The following is a 24215-nucleotide window of genomic DNA, read 5'->3' as shown; positions in this document are numbered from 1 at the left end:
TTTGAAAACCTGACTATTCAATCCATGTTCATTTAGTTTTGGAAAAAAAAAAAAAAAATTCCATGCGTTAACAAATCTGTACATCTATAAGGGGTTTTGTCGTTGCACGACTGTCAGGGTCTGTTGTGTTTTCATTATCCACTGTTCTTTAATTTTTCTCCATCATCCGGAGAGAAGATGTGTTAAAGTCATCTTCAACACAAGTGATTGTCGAGTCCCACAAATCGCATCACACCCAGTGAGGTGTGTGGTGATTTTCGTGTGTTGTGTTTGGTGTGTGTGTGTGTTGATAGTTGTGTTCTGGCGGTCAGAAGTCGTTGTGATTGGTGTGTGTGGTGATTGTCGTGTGTTGTGTTTGGTGTGTTGTGTGTTGCCGTTGTAGGGATGCTCTGCTTATGAGCATATGGTGCAGCATTTGGTCGGTTCCTCTGTAGGTTGAGCATCGGAGCGTCCCGTCCTCGAGTTACTCGCGCACGAGTGGACACTGATAGATCAGGGAAGCAGTGAGTTATGGAGACTCTGGCTCTTAGTGCAGTGGCCACATCCAGTTAACATGCTTATATACGCCAATGGTTTTATTAAAGTCAGCTTCATTTCTGTGTTTGTGTGTGTGAGGGAGTGTTACATTGGGGCCCAGCCAGCAGTGAATCTCTTCAAGGGAAATGGATTGATAACATTTAGTCCACTGGACGCAAGTGTGCAGAACTCAAGTGCCGTTTTATATATTCCTAAACAAGATCAATCATAAAACAAAGGCATGGCATGAAACTCAAAACAAGAATATGGACTTACAAACAGTGAACCAATCTCAGACCAGATCACATGACTAGAACAGGCGATCACATGAGCAAGAACATGAGACAAAACCAAAATCAAGACATGATAAACATACTAAATTATCTCTTTTAAAGAAAAAATCCAGAAAGTTTTCACATTTAATGACCAATTAAGATAACAACCACTCTATTTTATACTAAAACACATATTAATACTTTTTTGATATGGTAGGCCTATTATTATCAGCTGCAAGGAAAAATATGTGTTTGAAGCAAAAGTGTGAGAAAGACCGGAATTATAATTTTTTTTAACATGTTCAAATGTCTTCATTAGAATAATAGGCCTGTACTGTATATTAAAAGTATTTTATTTATTTTTTTACAAATTGCAGAGATAAACAGTTTGTTGCATTCAGGGCCGGCTTTGCCGACAGGCGACACAGTCGGCCGCTTGGGGCGCCATCTGCTGGACGGGGTGCAAATTGCAGAATTGAAAAAAAAAAAGTTAATTAAAAGTTAATTAAACGTATGTATCGTATTATGAAAGCTGCGCACACGCTGTACACTACTGTGCATTGTTCACACACTGCTTGTATTTGTCCATTTCTTTAACAAGATTATACAATCCTAAACAGTCCCTCCAGAAAAACGCGATTATGCTATCGCTGAATTCAATGCAAAATCAGCCAAAGTCTGCATATTTATGCGGGGGCCGCATTTTTCCAAATACGTCGAACTTTCGCCGCATAAATTGCCGATTTCCGTGCAAAATATGCGGGGTTTGCATAATTTCATAATCCTCGCATTTTCGTTGCAAAAAAAAGTCACATGTATCTTAGCAGAAAGTTGAAAAATGTTGAGTTTGCTTCACATAAGAGCAGCCATTTCCCCCTGTTTCCATGGGAACGTTATGAAGTGACGCAATTACGCGACGCCAGACAGACTCACGGAGAAAACAAATTTTTTCACAAATTTTTGGAAAAAATTACCACCACAAAATCAGTCATTTTGATCGCAAAAATCACACAAAAAAATCGTGAAATCCTGGAGGGACTGCCTAAAAAACGACTGAGTGGCAGCTGTCAAACTGACGCGCGTATGTTGCTCAGCAACCGGGAGTGGCGCGAAAACATCTGACAGCTGGGTTTAGCATCTGCCAAATTTTTAGTATCCTTTAGAGATGTAAAAACAAAAAAATCACAGGTAACAAAACTTCAGTCAGCAGAAGACGTGAAATCCTAAAACTCAGGACTTCTGAATCAGTTTTTGCTAAAAAAAAAATAAATCATGAAGTTTTGAGACTGCAATCAGATACATTTGAGTTTCCTCAGAGTCTGCTGAAGATGCAGCGTCCTCACCTCTCTCTCTTTTATTAGAGATAGAGGAAATCTCTTCATTTCTAGTTCAGTGTGATGTTAAATTAAATTTGCTATTGCTCAGTCACTGTGAAAGTGGAGCGATTGTGCCATGTTCTGTGTGTGTGTGTGTGTGTGTGTCCTGGTGGTGACAAAATGTCCCCACAAAGATGTCAATATCCTAGATCTTTCTGGGGAGATTTTTGGTCCCCATGAGGTAAACAGCTTAGAGATGTTTTTTTTTTTTTTTTTTTTTTTTTGTAAAATGCAGAAGGTTTTGTGTGATGGGTAAGTTTAGTGTAAAGATAGATAATATATAGTTTGTACAGTTTAAAAACCATTATGTCTATGGAAAGGGAGAGAGGGAGAGAGAGAGAGAGAGAGAGAGAGAGAGAGAGAGAGAGAGAGAGAGAGAGAGAGAGTTAAATCAGGCAAGATTGAGTAGCTTGTTATATTATATCACTTTTATGGTTCAGTGATGCTGCACTTTCTCATGGCTGTATTCCTTTGGCATACAGCTGTAGAAGACACACACACACACACACACAGAGAGAGAGAGAGAGAGAGAGACGATAAATGAAAGTGAGCAAGTGGGGGCAAATGAGAATCCCCTCGCACTCGGTTTTCATCCTCGTTTAAGGATCTGGCAGCAGCGAAAGAGAGGAGAGGAGAAGACGAGGAATCAAAGACACGTTTATTCACTCATCCTCTGTTCGCCAACGCTTCCCTCCATCATCACAGCGCCCGCTCAACACAGAGGTACGGCTCTCTTATTCAGTACAACAACACTTCATTACATACGTATATAGAACAGAATAGAATAGAACTAAATAGAATAGAATAGAATAGAATAGAATAGACTCTAAAAAATGCTGGGTTGTTTTAAACCAATTTTGGGTAAAACATGGACAAACCCAGCCATTGGGTTAAAAATGTCATTTAAAAATGTAACCCAATGGCTGGGTTTGTCCATAATTTCCCCAAAATTGGGTTAAACAACCCAGCATTTTTGAGAGTGTAGAATCCTGCTTTGTTGCTTATATTAGTTTCACTCTCACCACAGTAGAGCTGCATTGCAGAGGCATCATGGGAAACCTGAACCGTGACGGACAGAGTCATTAATACTCGATCCTACTGGATGCTAAAATAAATAAATAAAAATAAAAATCCTACTGGATGCTTGTTGAACTGATCACTGAGATGAGACTTTATCAAAGTGGAGAGAAAGAGAGTCAGCTCAATTGTTTCAGTCTCCAACTTGACGATAGTAAAGCATGTTGTTGTTTACTACTATATACTGTATAAACACTTCCATCCAGACCAGATAAGAAGATCAGATTAGAACAGAGGCCTATACCGTATTTATTATATATTTTACTGTAATTTACCTTATTATTACATTATAGTTATATATATATATATATATATATATACACTCTAAAAAATGCTGGGTTGTTTCAACCCAATTTTGGGTAAAATATGGACAAACCCAAACGTTGGGTTAAAAATGTAATTAAAAAAATTAACCCAATGGCTGGGTATGTCCATATTTTACCCAAAATTGGGTTGAAACAACTTAGCATTTTTTAGAGTGTATATATATATATATATATATATATATATACACTGTATATATATACAATATATATATATACTGTAGATTTTCTTAGTAGATTCTTGTTTAGATTTTTAGTGTACTCAATATATATATATATATATATATATATATATATTGAGTACACTAAAAATCTAAACAAGAATCTACTAAGAAAATCTACAAAGCTTTATTTTCTTTATGCAATATATCTTTTGTTTAATTTTTTTCTTTTGTATTATGGGGTAAAATGAGACTTGCACATGTTTTCATAAGATTCACCTGCTTTCCTGAGGCTTGTTTTGATCACAGAGAATGTGTGTGTGTGTGTGTGTGGCATCTTGATTTTCTGTTGAGAACTAGAGCAAAAGTCAGTTAAAAATGTTCAAACGCTTCTAAAATAGAAAGCGAGCAGCAGTGCTGTGTGTGTGTGTGTGTGTGTGTGTGTGTGTTTTGCAGCTTTGATGCAGGTCCTGTGAGGATATGTATTATGTCCTAAATTCCCTCTGAATAAAAGGCTGACTCTGGAGAGTTGATGTGTTTCCATGACATGACAGTGTGTGAATCTGCATGTGCAGCAAGAAGAGAGAAGCCTGACTGCTGTGTGTGTGTGTGTGTGTGTGTGTGTGTGTGTGTGTGTGTGTGTGTGTGTGTGTGTGTGTGTGTGTGTGTGTGTGAGTGAACTCAATTTGTTCATCTTAAATTAATGTTTTAGATTGCGTTCCATCATGAGGCAAAGCAGATGATTACTTCAGGCCACACACACACACAGACACACACACACGTATCCCTACTGAAAAAGAAGTGCACTTAATTGTATTGGATATGCACTTGTAGTGTACTTCAAATCATATATTTTTAGTACACTTTCACGACTATGTTTCTGAACACATTAAAGTGAGCCTAATACTTACAAAGTAATTGTAACTGTAGTGTATTATTCAATATTACATTTAAAGTACATTTTAAATGTACTAAATTACAATTATAAATGTGTAATTACAAAAATAACATAAACAGAAATCACATTAATGTATATTTTAGTTTCCCACTAATGTGTGTCAGTATATTCGGCAGCACATATTTCAAAGACCATAGAAATAATTATAAAATACATACTTAAGTGGGTCAAAAAAGCACTTTTAAGTTGAACTATTTGCATTTAATATAAATTTAAACTATAATACATTTTCAAACAATTGCAAAAAAAAAAAAAAAAAAACATGCACATAAGTGCCAAAAACATTGCATTCAGTTCACACACACTTAAGTATACTCTTCTAAAGTATATTATTTTTTATTAATCTTTGATAGTGTACTTCTTTACCACAAGGGATGCCATATGTTTGTGTGCCAAAGCAATCATGTGTGAATACTTGCTGTTAAACATATTCTCATTTTCTGGCATATACACACATTTGTGCCGTCCAACATTTCCACGCCGGTCCGCTCTTGGCATTGCTGTTTCAGCATACTGTCCATATGGAAGATTTATTACAAAACAGGACAAATCTGTGACATTTAAACATTTTACATGACTCATTTGGACACTTGATAAGTCTTAAAACTGAAATGTGAAAGAGCAAAATCAAAGGACAATTGATATGGGGAAAATATGAGGGCAGTGAAAGGACAACGAGAGAGAGAGAGAGAGAGAGGTGCATGTTAATCACTGCTCTCTCTCTCTCTCTCAGAGTTATGGGCTCTTTCTCAGAGCACAAGGGCAGATAATAGATTCTGTGACTCGCATTAATCAAGGGTCACTGGTCGCAGGAACAGGAAATGACAGCTAATCAAACACCCAGCCTCATTCACACACACACACACACACACACACACACACTGGAGGCAGAGAGCATCACTCACAGAGTTTGTTTATCATCCGTCCTCTGAGACGCTGGAGCTGCTGGGTCATTTTGTGAAACGAGTGTTTTCCGCTATAATGTGTTTGTGTTAATAGACTGCATCGTGCCATCTCAGGCTAAATTAAAATACTATGTAATTTAGGTATATAATTATGTCTTCAGAAAAAGTAACAGGGTGGATGGCAACAGAGTTGAGTTTAATTGGAGATTGCAATGTAAAGTGACGTTTTTTTTCTCCAGTAAAATCAATGTAATTTATTTTTGTTCAGTAGTACTATTTTTTTAAATTTTAATAGAATTGTAAGATACTTATTCATTTAATGCAGTATTTTAGATTAAGATAGGGATTAGGTCTTTGAAATCCATTTTTTGAAGGCAGATTAGCGCCATCTGGTGAGAGAAAAGACATAAAAAAACATGTAATTTAATGGTGCTACCACTAGATACCCGAGAGGCTTTCGAATTCCCTATAGTAGTTTTTTTTTAAACAAAATGATTTAATTAATGAATTAATTAATTACTACAAACTAATACTTAAAAGCCCCTTTCACACAAAATACACGGATAATGTGACCCGGCATTTGTCTCGGGATTGTTTGATTTCGGTTCATTCACACTGCCAGTGATTTGCCGGGATCTGTGAGTGCGTTCACACACAACCTGTGAAAATCCTGGGAAGACGTCAGGATGAGACGTATAATGTACGCGTCGGAAAACCTACCCATAACCGAACCGTGTTATATTGACGCTAAAGGTAGGGCTGTCGCGGTTATGGAATTTCCCTTGCGGTAATGTTGAGTGGCTCAATAGCGCGATATGCGGTATTACCGCCATTTATTTACTTATTTAATTTATATGTATTTGTTGCTATATAAATAAAGTTTACGATGTGGACAAAAACGAGGACATTTTCAGTAACCATTGTAACCGAAACTAAACAGCGTCTACTACACAGTATGTGCGCATTGAAAGACTTTCACTCAGCGCGCATATTGTTATGACAACGGACTTTGAGCGAGTCATTGAACCGTTCATTCAACGAACATGTTTAAAAAAGCTGATTCATTAAAAGAAATGTAAAGAAACAAGATGTTAATTATTTTTAACTTTGAGGTTCAACTTTTCAAGGCTCAGCTGAGCAGCAATGCGTCACATGGGCAACGCTGAAGCTGATGCTTCACTTATTAGAGACCCATTGATTCAATGCGTGACTCACTGATTTTATTTGCCTGCGGCGTCCTTGTGCTGTGGGATGCTGACCAGCGCTGCTGCTGACGCGCATTTATGGGAAAATACCCATGAAGAGAACGTTAAAATGATGATGCGACAATTATTTCGCTTCCCTTTGACACGACAAGCTTTTCACGACTTCAAAGACAGACGCAGGTAATTGCACGCGCTCTGCCGATCTCTCTCATTCACTGTCTGTGTGAAGCCTGTAGGCTACACATCACCATGATAAACAATCTCGTTATCATTATGAACTTGTATAACATTCAATACACATGCATTAAGTTAAAAACAAGAAGGGTATAGCCTTATAAAAAAAAAAAAAACGTGAATATCGCGGTTGCTGCGGTTACGTGCAATCCTCTGCGGTTGACTTGTCAGAAGCGCGGTACTACAATATTGCGGTTACCGCGACAGCCCTAGCTAAAGGGTTCCACGTGTGTTGGATGTCTACGGATTGGCAAAAGCGTTAGTAAAAGCGTTAGTGATGACTAATGCAAGCGAAAAGCGTTGCATATCAGTTTCCGCTCATACTGACATAGTGACCATGGCGACAGACGTGGACAACTGGGTTATGTTTAGCAGAACTCTCACGCTTTTGTTGTTTTGTTCAAACATTATGGACCATGTCAAACAGACTTTAAGACAAAAGGAGAACTAAAACAAAGATCAACATCTTTCGAGATGCCGAGATCTTCACAAATGTACATAAAACGAATCAATGTTATATAGTTCAACATCATTCATCATGTTTACTGTGGCGAGCGGGACGAGTGAGGGCCGCGGGAGAACGGTATCCCCGACTACTCAGCTTTCTCCAGCCTGCTAGCTTAGCTTCCAAAAAAGATGGCCGACACTATGTGTTCATTCTGTGAGTGAGATCGCCCTCTATGGGCGGGTTGAGGACATGCGGGACAGACCCGACTACTGACTGTAGTCTTTAGCCTCTGGACCTCTGGAGGATTTTTTCCAGACAAAAAATACATAAATCTCTCGTCTCAGGGGGATATGAGGAGGGAAAGCACGGTAGTTCGAAAATACTACAGGTTTCCTACTAATACAAAGCTTATGCTAAATCCTGAAGTATAAAGTATAAATTTCCTCTGATGTCAGTAGATTGTTTTTTGCTAAGTTTTTACTATATTGTTCCCCGTTCGACAGTTTGTCGTGTTGTTTTCCCGCAGGTGATGGCTGAGGCGGATCTCCTCTCCACACCCCATAATATTGAGATCACCGAGGTGAGCTGTGACTCGTTCCGGATCACCTGGGAAACGGCCGCCGAGGACACGTCACGACTGACGCATTACTTCATCGACCTGAGCCGTAAGGAAGGCAGCGAGCCCAACCGCTTCAAGCACAGAGTCAGTATTATTCTCTTATTCTGCTGTTTAAATCTCAGCGTTTTCCTCACAGCTCTTATTTACTGTCACACAACCGAGGCCGGAGGAATTGGTCATCTTATTACGAACTGTCACAAGATCAATCCCTTCAGAACAAAGGACACAATAAAGGGCTTGTGATTCACAACATTGGTCTCTCTCGACTTTCATATGAAAAACACTCAGACTACATTGAAACTATTACTTTTAATAAACTATTTTTAATTAGGCTTAGATATTTACTGAGCAATGGAACCCAGAATATTTAATTAACCCTTGTATTAGGTTCACATTCTAGGTAGCCTTATTTTTTGAAGGGGGGCAAAATGACTCTAATTGGATTTATGCTTTTTTTTTTTTTATAATATTGGAGCAAACACCAGTTAAGCTGACAAGTGCAAACCTTCATGCGTGATTCATTTAATAGGCTTATTTAGTCCCATAAAGGAGACACTCTTACAATGCATATGTAATAAGATCAAAAATAACCCTGTTTTTTCTTTTTTCAGCTCTAATTTATCTTTAGTAAATCCTGACAGTGGGTATTTAACGTCAAAAGAGGGTTTACGCTGGAGCAAGCTGTTATTAAATCCCATTTAAAAGGCCTATTATAAACAGTTTTGATGAAGATGATGATGAGGTGACGCGAAGTGGTTCTTTTAGCAGCTTAAACATATATTCAATAAAATATAAGTATGATATACAGTACAAAACAGAAACAGTGTGAACAATAGCATGCATGATGAACTATTTAAAATGAATGCCATGATAAAACAGTCTCTCAAATGCAAAAATGTAGCTGTGAATACCGCCAGAGGGTAGTTGAGAAACTGACTAAAATAGCCTACATCAAAAAAGATTTAATTTCAGGTCTGTGCAGCTGCTATAAACCATGAAATATCCAGGTCAGATTGACCAGCAAACCTAATTTCATATGCACATTCTACAATAATTTAGCATGTTCATAACCCTTAACAGGATAAAATAAAAATAAAAATAGATAAAAACATAGGTTAACTCAAACTAAGCAAAAACATAATAAAATATCTTGAATTTCCTTGTTTATTTTGAAGTGCTTTCTGCCTGAATACGGTTAAATTAAGGACAAATATAGAAAGCAAGCACTGGAGAGGCAGATGGTGTGTGAAGGAGGGTGGCTGAAGGTGTGTTGGTAATGAGCACATCTGACAGGCCCTTCAGGGGTTACTGGAGAACGAGAGACCTGACCAGAGACTGCTGTGAGCGGATAATGACTCACCGGGACATGTTTCCTCGCCGATAAACACCTGAGTTCCCCAATCGCAGGCCAACCCTTTACAACAACAACAGTAAAAAACATACAATTAGGATATTGCTTTGCAAAAAAAAAAGTTCTTTTTGGGAAATCATATTATTGGTGTGTATTTATTTATTTATATTTTTTTTAAAATACACTTGCATATAAAAATCTGCTACAGCGTTCTAAAGAAACACCTTTTGTACTCTAAAGTAATTGTGTTCCCCAATACCAGGCCAACCGGCCCTTTAAAACATTAACAAATTGTTTTAAAACTCCATCAAGAGACCCAATGGTGTCCTAAAACTTCATCAGGAGACCCAATGGAGTCCTAAAACTTCATCAGGAGACCCAATGGAGTCCTAAAACTTCATCAGGAGACCCAATGGTGTCCTAAAACTCCACCAGGTGACCCAATGGTGTCCTAAAACTCCATCAGATGACCCAATGGTGTCCTAAAACTTCATCAGGAGACCCAATGGAGTCCTAAAACTTCATCAGGAGACCCAATGGTGTCCTAAAACTCCACCAGGTGACCCAATGGTGTCCTAAAACTCCATCAGGAGACCCAATGGTGTCCTAAAACTTCATCAGGAGACCCAATGGTGTCCTAAAACTCCATCAGGAGACCCAATGGTGTCCTACAACTCCATCAGGAGACCCAATGGTGTCCTAAAACTTCATCAGGAGACCCAATGGTGTCCTAAAACTCCATCAGGAGACCCAATGGTGTCCTACAACTCCATCAGGAGACCCAATGGTGTTCTAAAACTTCATCAGGAGACCCAATGGTGTCCTAAAACTTCATCAGGAGACCCAATGGTGTCCTAAAACTCCACCAGGAGACCCAATGGTGTCCTAAAACTCCATCAGGAGACCCAATGGTGTCCTAAAACTTCATCAGGAGACCCAATGGTGTCCTACAACTCCATCAGGAGACCCAATGGTGTTCTAAAACTTCATCAGGAGACCCAATGGTGTCCTAAAACTTCATCAGGAGACCCAATGGTGTCCTAAAACTCCACCAGGAGACCCAATGGTGTCCTAAAACTCCATCAGGAGACCCAATGGTGTCCTAAAACTCCATCAGGAGACCCAATGGTGTCCTAAAACTTCATCTGGAGACCCAATGGTGTCCTAAAACTCCATCAGGAGACCCAATGGTGTCCTAAAACTCCATCAGGAGACCCAATGGTGTCCTAAAACTTCATCAGGAGACCCAATGGTGTCCTAAAACTCCATCTGGAGACCCAATGGTGTCCTAAAACTTCATCAGGAGACCCAATGGTGTCCTAGAACTTCATCAGGAGACCCAATGGTGTCCTAAAACTTCATCAGGAGACCCAATGGTGTCCTAAAACTTCATCAGGTGACCCAATGGTGTCCTAAAACTTCATCAGGAGACCCAATGGTGTTCTAAAACTCCATCATGAGACCCAATGGTGTCCTAAAACTTCATCAGGTGACCCAATGGTGTCCTAAAACTTCATCAGGTGACCCAATGGTGTCCTACAACTCCATCAGGAGACCCAATGGTGTCCTAAAACTCCATCAGGAGACCCAATGGTATCCTAAAACTCCATCAGGAGACCCAATGGTGTCCTACAACTCCATCAGGAGACCCAATGGTGTCCTAAAACTCCATCAGGAGACCCAATGGTATTCTAAAACTTCATCAGGAGACCCAATGGTGTCCTACAACTCCATCAGGAGACCCAATGGTGTCCTAAAACTCCATCAGGAGACCCAATGGTATTCTAAAACTTCATCAGGAGACCCAATGGTGTCCTACAACTCCATCAGGAGACCCAATGGTGTCCTAAAACTCCATCAGGAGACCCAATGGTATCCTAAAACTCCATCAGGAGACCCAATGGTGTCCTACAACTCCATCAGGAGACCCAATGGTGTCCTAAAACTCCATCAGGAGACCCAATGGTGTTCTAAAACTCCATCAGGAGACCCAATGGTGTCCTACAACTCCATCAGGAGACCCAATGGTGTCCTACAACTCCATCAGGAGACCCAATGGTGTCCTAAAACTCCATCAGGAGACCCAATGGTGTCCTAAAACTTCATCAGGAGACCCAATGGTGTCCTAAAACTCCATCAGGAGACCCAATGGTGTCCTAAAACTCCATCAGGTGACCCAATGGTATCCTAAAACTCCATCAGGAGACCCAATGGTGTCCTACAACTCCATCAGGAGACCCAATGGTGTCCTAAAACTCCATCAGGAGACCCAATGGTATTCTAAAACTTCATCAGGAGACCCAATGGTGTCCTACAACTCCATCAGGAGACCCAATGGTGTCCTAAAACTCCATCAGGAGACCCAATGGTATTCTAAAACTTCATCAGGAGACCCAATGGTGTCCTAAAACTCCATCAGGAGACCCAATGGTATCCTAAAACTCCATCAGGAGACCCAATGGTGTCCTACAACTCCATCAGGAGACCCAATGGTGTCCTAAAACTCCATCAGGAGACCCAATGGTGTTCTAAAACTTCATCAGGAGACCCAATGGTGTCCTACAACTCCATCAGGAGACCCAATGGTGTCCTAAAACTCCATCAGGAGACCCAATGGTGTCCTACAACTCCATCAGGAGACCCAATGGTGTCCTACAACTCCATCAGGAGACCCAATGGTGTCCTACAACTCCATCAGGAGACCCAATGGTGTCCTAAAACTCCATCAGGAGACCCAATGGTGTCCTAAAACTTCATCAGGAGACCCAATGGTGTCCTAAAACTCCATCAGGAGACCCAATGGTGTCCTACAACTCCATCAGGAGACCCAATGGTGTTCTAAAACTTCATCAGGAGACCCAATGGTGTCCTAAAACTTCATCAGGAGACCCAATGGTGTCCTAAAACTCCACCAGGAGACCCAATGGTGTCCTAAAACTCCATCAGGAGACCCAATGGTGTCCTAAAACTTCATCAGGAGACCCAATGGTGTCCTACAACTCCATCAGGAGACCCAATGGTGTTCTAAAACTTCATCAGGAGACCCAATGGTGTCCTAAAACTTCATCAGGAGACCCAATGGTGTCCTAAAACTCCACCAGGAGACCCAATGGTGTCCTAAAACTCCATCAGGAGACCCAATGGTGTCCTAAAACTCCATCAGGAGACCCAATGGTGTCCTAAAACTTCATCTGGAGACCCAATGGTGTCCTAAAACTCCATCAGGAGACCCAATGGTGTCCTAAAACTCCATCAGGAGACCCAATGGTGTCCTAAAACTTCATCAGGAGACCCAATGGTGTCCTAAAACTCCATCTGGAGACCCAATGGTGTCCTAAAACTTCATCAGGAGACCCAATGGTGTCCTAGAACTTCATCAGGAGACCCAATGGTGTCCTAAAACTTCATCAGGAGACCCAATGGTGTCCTAAAACTTCATCAGGTGACCCAATGGTGTCCTAAAACTTCATCAGGAGACCCAATGGTGTTCTAAAACTCCATCAGGAGACCCAATGGTGTCCTAAAACTTCATCAGGTGACCCAATGGTGTCCTAAAACTTCATCAGGTGACCCAATGGTGTCCTACAACTCCATCAGGAGACCCAATGGTGTCCTAAAACTCCATCAGGAGACCCAATGGTATCCTAAAACTCCATCAGGAGACCCAATGGTGTCCTACAACTCCATCAGGAGACCCAATGGTGTCCTAAAACTCCATCAGGAGACCCAATGGTATTCTAAAACTTCATCAGGAGACCCAATGGTGTCCTACAACTCCATCAGGAGACCCAATGGTGTCCTAAAACTCCATCAGGAGACCCAATGGTATTCTAAAACTTCATCAGGAGACCCAATGGTGTCCTACAACTCCATCAGGAGACCCAATGGTGTCCTAAAACTCCATCAGGAGACCCAATGGTATCCTAAAACTCCATCAGGAGACCCAATGGTGTCCTACAACTCCATCAGGAGACCCAATGGTGTCCTAAAACTCCATCAGGAGACCCAATGGTGTTCTAAAACTCCATCAGGAGACCCAATGGTGTCCTACAACTCCATCAGGAGACCCAATGGTGTCCTACAACTCCATCAGGAGACCCAATGGTGTCCTAAAACTCCATCAGGAGACCCAATGGTGTCCTAAAACTTCATCAGGAGACCCAATGGTGTCCTAAAACTCCATCAGGAGACCCAATGGTGTCCTAAAACTCCATCAGGTGACCCAATGGTATCCTAAAACTCCATCAGGAGACCCAATGGTGTCCTACAACTCCATCAGGAGACCCAATGGTGTCCTAAAACTCCATCAGGAGACCCAATGGTATTCTAAAACTTCATCAGGAGACCCAATGGTGTCCTACAACTCCATCAGGAGACCCAATGGTGTCCTAAAACTCCATCAGGAGACCCAATGGTATTCTAAAACTTCATCAGGAGACCCAATGGTGTCCTAAAACTCCATCAGGAGACCCAATGGTATCCTAAAACTCCATCAGGAGACCCAATGGTGTCCTACAACTCCATCAGGAGACCCAATGGTGTCCTAAAACTCCATCAGGAGACCCAATGGTGTTCTAAAACTTCATCAGGAGACCCAATGGTGTCCTACAACTCCATCAGGAGACCCAATGGTGTCCTAAAACTCCATCAGGAGACCCAATGGTGTCCTACAACTCCATCAGGAGACCCAATGGTGTCCTACAACTCCATCAGGAGACCCAATGGTGTCCTACAACTCCATCAGGAGACCCAATGGTGTCCTAAAACTCCATCAGGAGACCCAATGGTGTCCTAAAACTTCATCAGGAGACCCAATGGTGTCCTAAAACTTCATCAGGAGACCCAATGGTGTCCTAAAACTCCATCAGGTGACCCAATGAAGAAAAAAAAAAACCTTGGGACAACCCAGGCTCACTGAAGGAGACTTTAACAGTAAAAAAAATGCTGGCGGGGAAAGAGTAAAAGTAATACATTTATTTACTAGTTACTCAAAAAAGTAATCTGATTACTTTACTTGTAAGTGTTTAATTTCATTTTGTTTCAAATTCTTGCTGAGAAAATGAAGCTATAATGTAGGAGTATTGCTACTATATCTTTTGCACTCGATGGTCACCAAAAATAAACTGCTGCTGAAATTACATCTGATTTCGCCAGGGCTCTAATATTCCATGTGCGAGCAAAAGGAAAGGCCTTTCATAAGGGGTTGCTATGGTTATTGCCCCTCTGAGCATTTCATAATTGGTTCTGCTTGTCAAAAACTCGAGCCTCCACAACAAGAGTAATTATTTGTGATAGAGCTCTTATATGAGAGACGTTACACTTCAGTGAAGTTTGAAAACGTCTTTCACCTTTGACAGACAAGAGTCGTCAGAAAACACTGGATATGTTTCGTTTGCAGATGTTATCTTCTCATAAATCGTATTAATGTTTCCCTGCTTAGACTGCGTGCATAATTATTAGACAATTAGTGTTTCCCATGATTAATTTTATCGGTAAACAGATAAAATGTTATAAGGGAATCACAAACTTCAAAATAATCAACAATTGACTCTTAAATTATATACAAATAATAATACTTTGGCCTGTAAAGATAGGCTACTTCTTTTCAATTCCGCTCAGCCATCTCAGTCTCTTTGAATGATGCTGACTTCTTCCCAAAAATTACTTTTTCATTTATTTTCAGTGTATTTTTAACTTAAAAACATCCAGCTAGCCTGTTAATTTAGTATTATATGCTATAGTATTTTTTTTTTACATTTTTGCCATTTTTATTCGTTTTTGTGATTTAAAGGTGCATTATGTAACTTTTCTTCCTCTATAGCTGTTAAGAAACAAAACTGCATGTATTTTATGAAAGAACACTGTTGTGGATGTGATAGGAAACCCCATGAAAAATTTTGGAAATATGATTTCCCCATAATAAATATGGGCTAATATAAGAACAATCTTTCAAACAATATCTATAGATAAATGGGATGCAATTGAACCAAAAACAATGCATTTTTAACCATGACATAATTTATTTAACAAAAATAATTACTGAGGAAAAAGTTAGGAGTCATATGGCTATTATAACATTTTAATGACAAATTCAATACCACTAGTTGAGGTCAAGAAAATACGACACATTTACAGTATAATGCCCTCATGACAGCCAATGTCACTCAAAACCAACCACATGACAGTTTAATGTAATGTTAACTCATAAACGGTGGAATGGCTGATCTCGAATATTTTGGAGATTTTTTTAAATCCCTTCCCAGACTCATATGCATCATACATCCCTCTTTCTGAAGGCCTCAGAGAGCTTTTTGGATCTCACCATGGGGATTTCACTCACAATCAAGAGCAAACCAAGCTAAATGTCTGAGGTGTAAATAAGACAGGCTCCTCCTCAATCCTCTAACAATGTTTTAATCTTTTGCACATGATGTGGCGCACCTGATTCTAATTTTATGCATTTTAAGTTGTAAATAAATGCGGACTAGTCCTATCTCTTTCCTCACCAAATATTTAATTTCTATTAATGACATTTTACAAAGAATTTTTTCAAATGTCACATGACATTTCTTCAGTTTTATTAATTTTTAGAATTATTATTTTTATTACCTTCATGCTCCATCTTTCAATATTGTTAAAATGAAGAACCAATGTCCATTTGTTGAAAAAGACAAATGTTTTTCATGGGGTGTCCTGTCTTTTTCCACATGACTGTACGCGAAAACAATCCTGATCGGTCTTGAAAGAAGAATTGATGATGTAATGTCTCATTATTTAAATTGAGTTAAATTTGAATAAGTTAAATATATTTAGCTTTCATTTATTTTCATTTCAGTTTTAGTCATTTTAGTACTTCAATTTATAGTTTCTAATATTAATAGTGACATTTTATTTCAATGAACAAAACAATTTTTAAACGGCTGTTTTAGACACACATTATACTTGTAACTAGTTAACCCTTGTGCATCCTTATGGACATTTTTGTCCTTTTAATTTTTTTTTTTTTTTTTTTTTGATCACTTTGCCTGTGTTAAAGCTAACGGCAAAAAAAATGGCACAGGTGTGTATTTTTATTTCAGAAATACTTCTGAAATATTTCTTGAAGTATTTCTGGTCTAAAATTGATGTTTCAGCAGCTTGTGTTTCTTATGTAGTGAGAGTCGTGTTTCAGTCTCAGCAGAGTCTCTGTGAATGTTACTGTTCTGCTGACTCAGGAGGATTAAGGTTTTCTTCACAATTCATTCTTGACAAGGTGTTCTGCTCCTTTTTTTCTCAAAACGCTTTTTTAGCCCAGCTGACTGAGCAGATTTAAAAAAAAAAATCATTCCGAACACAACAAACTCGCACAAAAACATGCACCTTGTTGCTATGAGACCAATGACAATAGTGAAATAAATTTGTTTTTTAATATCTAACATGTTTGACCTTCTCTGGCTGGATGGAATCATAATCTGAAGCTGAAACATTTATAAAAAAAAATATATAATTAGTAATTATTAAAGTAATAATTACTTTAATTATTAAAATTAGTAATTATTAAAATTAATATGGTTTGGAATTGGAAAAATGCATTTGGATAGTTGCAAAAATAATTATGTATGCAGTCTACATGTTTATATAATGCCATAATGTTACAGGAATTCTGTGCTATACTAAATAATGACATGTAAAACAAAGACTATTGGAGTTTTTACAAGAAAATACTATTTCAGTCTTTCTACTATATTTCATGTTCAATTTTTTGTTACTTACCATTTCTTTGTAATTATTTGTGAAATTTACTAGTAATTTCTATGAGAAATATTTTGCTGAATCTGGTATATCTGTAATTGATAGCCGCACACTCTCCTCAAAACATTCATTCATCCACGCTGTGCCGTGCTGAAGCACAACCCACGTAAAGTTGATAATTCTGTGAATAACTGCAATTGCAGATTTCTAACAGAGATGGCGACAAAGAGGACAAACTACGGACTGCACATTTAATTATTACTTTAAAAATACATTTAAAAAAACACAATAATTGTCAATTTTGATTTCATGGTGAATTAGGGATTGAATAAACAAAAACAGTTGACTGTTAAAAACCCATTTTAAAGTAGTAGGCTAACGGCGCCCTCTGGCGTTTGTCTTTTCAGGATGTTCCCACCAAGCTAGTGGCTAAAGCAGGACCTTTGCCGATGTCTGTGAGAGGCCACTGGTTCCTGAGCCCTCGGACGGAGTATTGTGTGGCAGTGCAGACCGCCATCAGACAGCCTGACGGAGACTATCAAGTGTCTGAGTGGAGCCAAGTGGTGGAGTTCTGCACCGGGGGTATGCAGAGATGGGCTAACAGATGTTTAAAGGTGCTGTAATGCAGCTTTTTTACTCTACCAAAGCATACAAATAACATAATATGTTTGCAGATATATAGAAAACAAGTTCACATACCCGTTTCTCTGAAAACCACTTCTACAGCCAGTTATTTTACTTATTATTTTACACGTTCCGTTTTGTCAGTCGGTTTTTGTTTTGGTCTGTGTGACTCCGCCCACTGCCAGTTCAGCCAATAGTATTTTGACACCCGGGATGCCAGTTGGCGGGAAACACAGCGTATCGCAGCCATGGAAACGAGCAAACAAACTGGGTCAGAGATTGCAGATTCCACACAAACTAAAAAGCCTCGATATCCATCTAAAAATCTCTATGAACAAGAGCAAATTAAAACGTGGATAAATCAACTCATTAACTTAGTGTGTAAGTCTCCTCGGCTTTCGTTGTCAGTTGCGCTCACTCCTGTTGTGTGTCCTCAAACTGGCAACCCGTCTGAGCGTCGAGTCTGAGGAGGAGGGAGCGGGAAAACAACCGTCTCTGATATTTTGATTTTAGACTGCAGTTCCTATTTCAACCACTAGCTGTCAGTCTTACAGTCAGCACCTTTAAATGTGTGTGATGTTCTCAGTGTCTTAAAACGAGTAACCACTGTGACTCTGTGGTGCTTTCAAATCATTTGTCTGTTTGTTACAAGAGGTACTCACTGCAGTCAAATGACGACCTCTGGAGCTCCAGCGAGGAGGTGCTACACTTAAGCTCCGCCCATTTGCAATGCAGTGAGAAGCTTCTGTTTGTTTGAGCAGCACAGCAACAGGCTCAACCAATAGCCTAAGTTTGGAGGAGGGGCTAAGTTTGTCCAGCCAATGGCAAACAGCTGGAGGCTTGGAAAACCTGTTTAGAAACAATTGTTATAGAGGGTATGCATTGAGGTCACTTTCCCGCAGGATCACATCCCTCAGCCGGACTGAGTGACAGAAGAGCTGCTGAGTGACTGGATTTAAAAACACAAGTAAAACAAACGATATGAGTTTAAACTAAAGCTTGGTCTCGATATAATGTTCCTTACAACTAACCAAAGATCCAGTGATCCACAGATATTGACATGCAGCAGGAATCGTGTTTCCTGACATTTATATGTGCCTGAATTCAACATCGGGGAAATACATAAAGCAAATTTGGCCAAGAAAGCTTTATATAAATACGACATAGGTCTAAATCCGGGTGATCACTGACATCAATGTTATATATATCATTATATCGTCCAGCACTAAAACTTTTTGGCCTGTGTTTTTAAAAAAAAAACATCCAATTATGCAGAATATATGATGGTAAATATTTTTATTTATTAGATTAAATATTGATTAGTTGTCAATACAATAGGCTATATAGGGTATGATATTACCCCACATTCAGCATATTGAGACAAAATTATAACTGCAAATCCAGTTTCTAATCGCAGCGACCATTTGCTAGCTTTCGGCAGTCTGTAAAAATACACCTCAGATTTCTTGTCAAATCTATTTATATCAGTAAATCTCAAAGCTCTTTCCCGTTGTAGATGTTTTGTGTGTTTCACACTTGAATATCTTTTTGCCACTCAGTGTGTGTACCGCAGTCACTCCGGCTGGCGGTGACATCACACACATACTCTCTATAGAGAGCCTAAGTCCTTCCGGTCGACCACCATGGGACCTTATTTCGGAAAAATATTGTATGGTAGTCAATGGCGATGGCGAGAGACAACAAATATTTTGATCTCGTTTGAATTGTGCCCTGAATTACACATATGATGTTTGTCAATTTAAAAGATACATTTTAAAGTAAAGAAAGTCGCAGTTTGATGTAAAACCGTTGAGGTATAAGACTGTGAAAATACGTAATTACAAAGACTACAAACCCCAAAGGTGCACATTTTCTCTCAATGAATGAAGCTAACTTTACTAAGGCTAATGTCTGTCATTGTTTCTACAGTCTTACGTTATAATCGTAACGTTACGCCGTCATACCTGAGCGTTTTGTACCAGACTGCACACACACGAGCAGCGGATCTCACTCGTTGTTTCTCTTCCCGGGAGATGTAGTTCATAGAGCGATTTTCACATAAAACTAAATGTTACTCTTCTGTTGTATGACAAACTGCGACGTTTTTGACTTACAGAATCATCTTTTAAATTGACAAACATCATATGTGTAATTGAGGGCACAGTTCAGACGGAATAAAAAGATAAGTTGTCTCTCGCCATTGACATATTTTTTCCGAAATAAGGTCCCATGAGCCGGAAGCGGAGGCTCTATAGGCACAGAAAGCACATTCGGCAGCAGACAGACACAGCACTTATGTTATGCTCATAAATCATGGTTGTCAATGTGTTGTTTTGTGCAGATTATGCCATGGATCATCTCCAGCAGCTGTTAGATAAAGCTCAGGCCGCTGCCGGGCGGCCGCTCAGGTTCTCCGTGTTTTACCGCAATCAGAGTCCTGAATACTTCCAGTACGTGAGGTTAGTGTCATCTACACTGCTCTCTACATACATCTTTCCTTTACAGCTCTCAGCCGCCTTTCCACTGCACACGACAAACGACAGCCGTCGGACCGGAAGTCATTCATTTCCAATGGAGAGTCGTACGGGAGCTGCGGGGAGTTCCGATCATATGTGTATGCAGAAAATTCGGATCCGATTTGAGCTTCGGATCCGTTGAAATATCTGAACTTCTGCGGCGACCGTATGCGACCGGCTAACCGGATGTGATGTATTCTTCTGATCAAAACTATGAGCGCGAGGCTAGCCTAGAATTACCAATATTTTAACTCTTTAATGTTTTTCTGTAAACGCTCTTTCTGTAAAATGTCGGTTATTATTAACTATGGCAGAAAAAATATTTTATAACTATTAAGTCAATATTTTTATTTATTAGCTCTATAAAATCTTCTATGTTTTTACTTGCGATGTATTGAGGGTGATTTGTTTTGTGTAGATATATTAACGCATGCATTACATTCATTTAAATCATTCATTTTGAATATCCGAGCGGTTGCTTCACGACCAATTTCAAAGTTCTGTGCGACTGACACTAGGGGGCGAAATGCTACAATCGTATGCAAATGTCATGTGCAGTGGAAAGGCGGCTTGAGTCCGAATTTCGCGTCATAAATTTTCGCATGTTAAAAAATAAATACGACCTCACGTTATATCAATGCACACTGCCTCCGAAACTTTTGTCCGTCATAAAAAAAATCGAATCGGGTTTGATTTTCTGCGTTTTTCGCATCCGTAGCAAGCAGTTGGAATGATGTTTGAATGGTGTTTTGACAATTCAAAACCAACGAATCACGAATACGAAAAAACGCACACGAAAATTTCGGATGGCCTTTAGACTGCATTGATTTTTGATTTTCGTTATTTGAGTCTTTGACAAAAATGTTATTTTCTCAGCTTTTTGTTCAAAAGGTTTGTTTGTTTTGTTTAAAAGCTGAGGGTCTGTTCTTTCTTTTAACATATTGCATGTTTATATATTCATACAAACAAAAAAAATACTCTGAGGACCATAGTTTTTTGTGATAATAAATTCTGGCGCTGGCTGGCAACTTTAAAAAAAAAAAAAAAAAACGCTGGGGAAAGAGATAAAAGTTGAATAATATTTGAATAAATCTAGGAAGTTTTTATGACAGCCACCATTTAATGTTTATTTCATATAATCTTCTTATAATAAAAATAAATAAAAGTGTAATTTAAGTGTTTGTATAGCTACAAAACAGTTCATTATTACCTTCATATTAGGCTAATGAAGCCTATAGGCTACAACTAGTTTACAGCGTTAGTTAAGAGATTCAATTTTCTTGAGAAAATTTGACATTTATTGTAACTGATATCCAAAATAATCAATAGTGAATCGAAATCGAAATCAAATTGCAAGCTTGTGAATCGAAATCGAATCGAATTGTGAAATTTGTGTCAATACCCAGCCCTAATAAATAATCGCAATTTCAAAGGAATAATCGACAATTGTGATTTTTGTCATAATCGTGCAGCCCTAGTTACACTGCTAATATGCACGGATAAATTGTTCACAACTTTTCATGCAGGTTTGAGTTTTGACATTTATGATTCTCTCCATAGATCAGAGTGTGGAGGAGCAATGCTCCCATCTTTCAAAGACAACAGTGGAAGTCACGGCTCGCCGATCAACGGAAAGCTACGCGGCGTCTTCCTCAGCTGCAACACCGAGTTCGACACCGGCCTCCCTCCGAAAGACTCCCCGTACGGGCCTCTGCGCTTCCAGATCTCTGCCGAACGCCTCCTCAACCCGAGCACAAACCTCTACTTCGCGGACTTCTACTGCATGTACACAGCGTATCACTATGTGGTGCTGGTGCTGGCCCCTGCTGGATCGGAGGGGGACGACTTCTGCAAGACCCGGCTTCCACGAATGGACCTTACAGCCAATCCCTTCCTGACGTACGCGGCCGGAGACGTTCCCGCGTTCAGTCACGCCAGCGATGTGATTCTGGAGGTGCTGTTCACAGAGCCTTTGCTTCTGGAGAACGGGATCTTGGCTCAGATCAGTGGCCGTCCGCAACTCATGAGCCTCTCCACCGCCAACGCCAAAAAAGACCCGAGCTGTAAGGTGTGCAACATCAGCGTGGGACGCTGATGTTGCAAATATTGATGGTTTAACTTAAAAAAGTAAGTTACCTGGTTGCCTTCAAATGTTGAGTTCATTGAAATTAAAAATTTTAGTTCATGCAGATCAATAGAAACTCAAAATAATCTGAACCACATTCATTATCTAAATGGATTTGACAAAAGATAACACTTTTTTTTACAGTGTGTGAATGCATGCTGTCATTTAAAGTGCAACCGGGAAAAATGGACCATCACTTGCTGTGATTTGGAAATGGATGATATCACCAGAAGCTGAACAAACATTCACACCGAGGGATTTGTTTTCAGGACATGCCAAGGGTTTTCACAAAAAGAGGAAAAAATAAAAAATGAGAACTGAATGACTCGCCACTTATGAAACAAACCCTTGTGGCCTGTGAGTCAACGATTCAGAGCTTAAAGGGACAGTTCACCTAAAAATGTTTCATCTTTTACTCATCATCATGTCTTTTATTGAAAGTCAGCGGAAGCCATATGATAACTTGTATGAGTCAGTCTCAGCTATAAATCCACTTCTTTAAAGGGATAGTTCACCCGAAAAATGAAAATTATCCCATGATTTACTCTCCCTCAAGCCATCCTACAGTAGGTGTATATGACTTTCCTCTTTCAGACAAACACAATAAGAGTTATATTAATACCCTGGCTCTTCCCAGCTTTATTATAGTTGTGAATAATGTAATATAATGGGAGTGAATGGTACATCCAAGTGAAAAGTGCATCCATCCATCATAAAAGTAATCCTTACGACTCAAGGGGGTTACTAAAGGCCAAGCGTCAGGTGAGAGGTCACTCTCTGGCCAGATCTACGTACTGCCGTTACCTGAAGCCAGTGATTATAGTTTATAAAGTTACAAATATGGATATTTTTCTTACAAACACGCATGGCTTCGCTTCAGAAAGCCTTTATTAAATCCGTGGAGCCGTATGGATTATTGTTATGATGGATGGATGTGCTTTTTTTGGGCTTCAAAATCTGTGGGCACCATACAGTCCCATTATAAAGCTGGGAAGAGCCAGGATATTAATATGACTCTGATGGTGTTTGGCTGAAAGAAGAAAGTCATATACGGCTAGGATGGCTTGAGGGAGAGTCAATTCTTGGGTGAAATAACCCTTTAATAGCCTACTAATCATGATGTGTAAATAATATTTAATGAATTATGTAAGATGTGTGATTTTCTTTATTTTTATATTAAGTTATTTGAGGTTTCGGAGTCTAATCCTGTAATCAATTTGAATCTCATGAGTCTTTGTGTATGTTTAAATATATATAAATGTTGAATTAATTGTACAGAATGCTTTAACAAAAGAAATAAAACACTTGAGACTTTCTGCATGTTATTTTTGCAGCTTTTCTGTCTGTGTGAGAATGAATGTATTTCAGTTCAGCTCTCAACAAGGACAGTAGTCATTGTACATTAAATATTGGAAAGGGCTTATTAAAATGTGGTACAGAGGTCGCGTTAACAGAAATTTTCCCATCTATTATGGAAATAATACATATTTTTTAATTAATTACTTTTTTAATATAATTTACTGACGGAATTTCTTTTGCAGTGATTTTAACTTGTAACTTTTTTTTAACTGTAAGTCTCACCTCTGTCCACTTGGTGGCGAATGCCCGTGCTCTTGCTCTTGAAGATAATCACGTTCATGGTCAACGATGGTCACTGTTAACTTTTATTGACGTCTTTCTGTCCACACTGATGCGATTACATGAGAGACATGATATGGATTTAGGATTAGTTGGACTGTATATTACAACATATTTCTTTGATGTTCATTCA

At 39.3% G+C, this 24215-nt stretch overlaps 1 protein-coding gene and 1 long non-coding RNA gene across 3 annotated transcripts; one reads left to right on the top strand and one right to left on the bottom strand.

Moving 5' to 3' along the window:
• The first annotated feature begins 2551 nt into the window (after window positions 1-2551).
• Window positions 2552-23764, top strand: phyhip (phytanoyl-CoA 2-hydroxylase interacting protein). Of its 2 annotated transcripts, XM_089119267.1 has the most exons (6): window positions 2552-2890; window positions 8005-8181; window positions 17587-17761; window positions 20145-20262; window positions 21880-22446; window positions 22589-23764. In XM_089119267.1, exons 2-5 carry the CDS (start codon window positions 8008-8010, stop codon window positions 22412-22414), a joined length of 1002 nt encoding a protein of 333 aa, XP_088975393.1. In that variant the 5' UTR covers window positions 2552-2890; window positions 8005-8007; the 3' UTR covers window positions 22415-22446; window positions 22589-23764. The 2 variants fall into 2 exon arrangements, with proteins under 2 accessions (XP_088975393.1, XP_088975392.1); XM_089119266.1 differs by having other exon boundaries at window positions 2553-2890; window positions 21880-23764.
• Window positions 4755-18835, bottom strand: LOC148973618 (uncharacterized). Its single transcript, XR_016146438.1, has 3 exons — window positions 18466-18835; window positions 9458-9511; window positions 4755-5980 (listed from the first exon to the last, which is right to left on the bottom strand). It is a non-coding gene; the product is annotated as an uncharacterized LOC148973618 (long non-coding RNA).
• Window positions 23765-24215: the final 451 nt, after the last annotated feature.

This window comes from Pimephales promelas, chromosome 14, assembly GCF_988280905.1.
Source record: "Pimephales promelas chromosome 14, fPimPro1.hap1.1, whole genome shotgun sequence".
NCBI lineage: Eukaryota > Metazoa > Chordata > Actinopteri > Cypriniformes > Leuciscidae > Pimephales > Pimephales promelas.
This window is presented reverse-complemented; position numbering and strand designations above follow the sequence as displayed.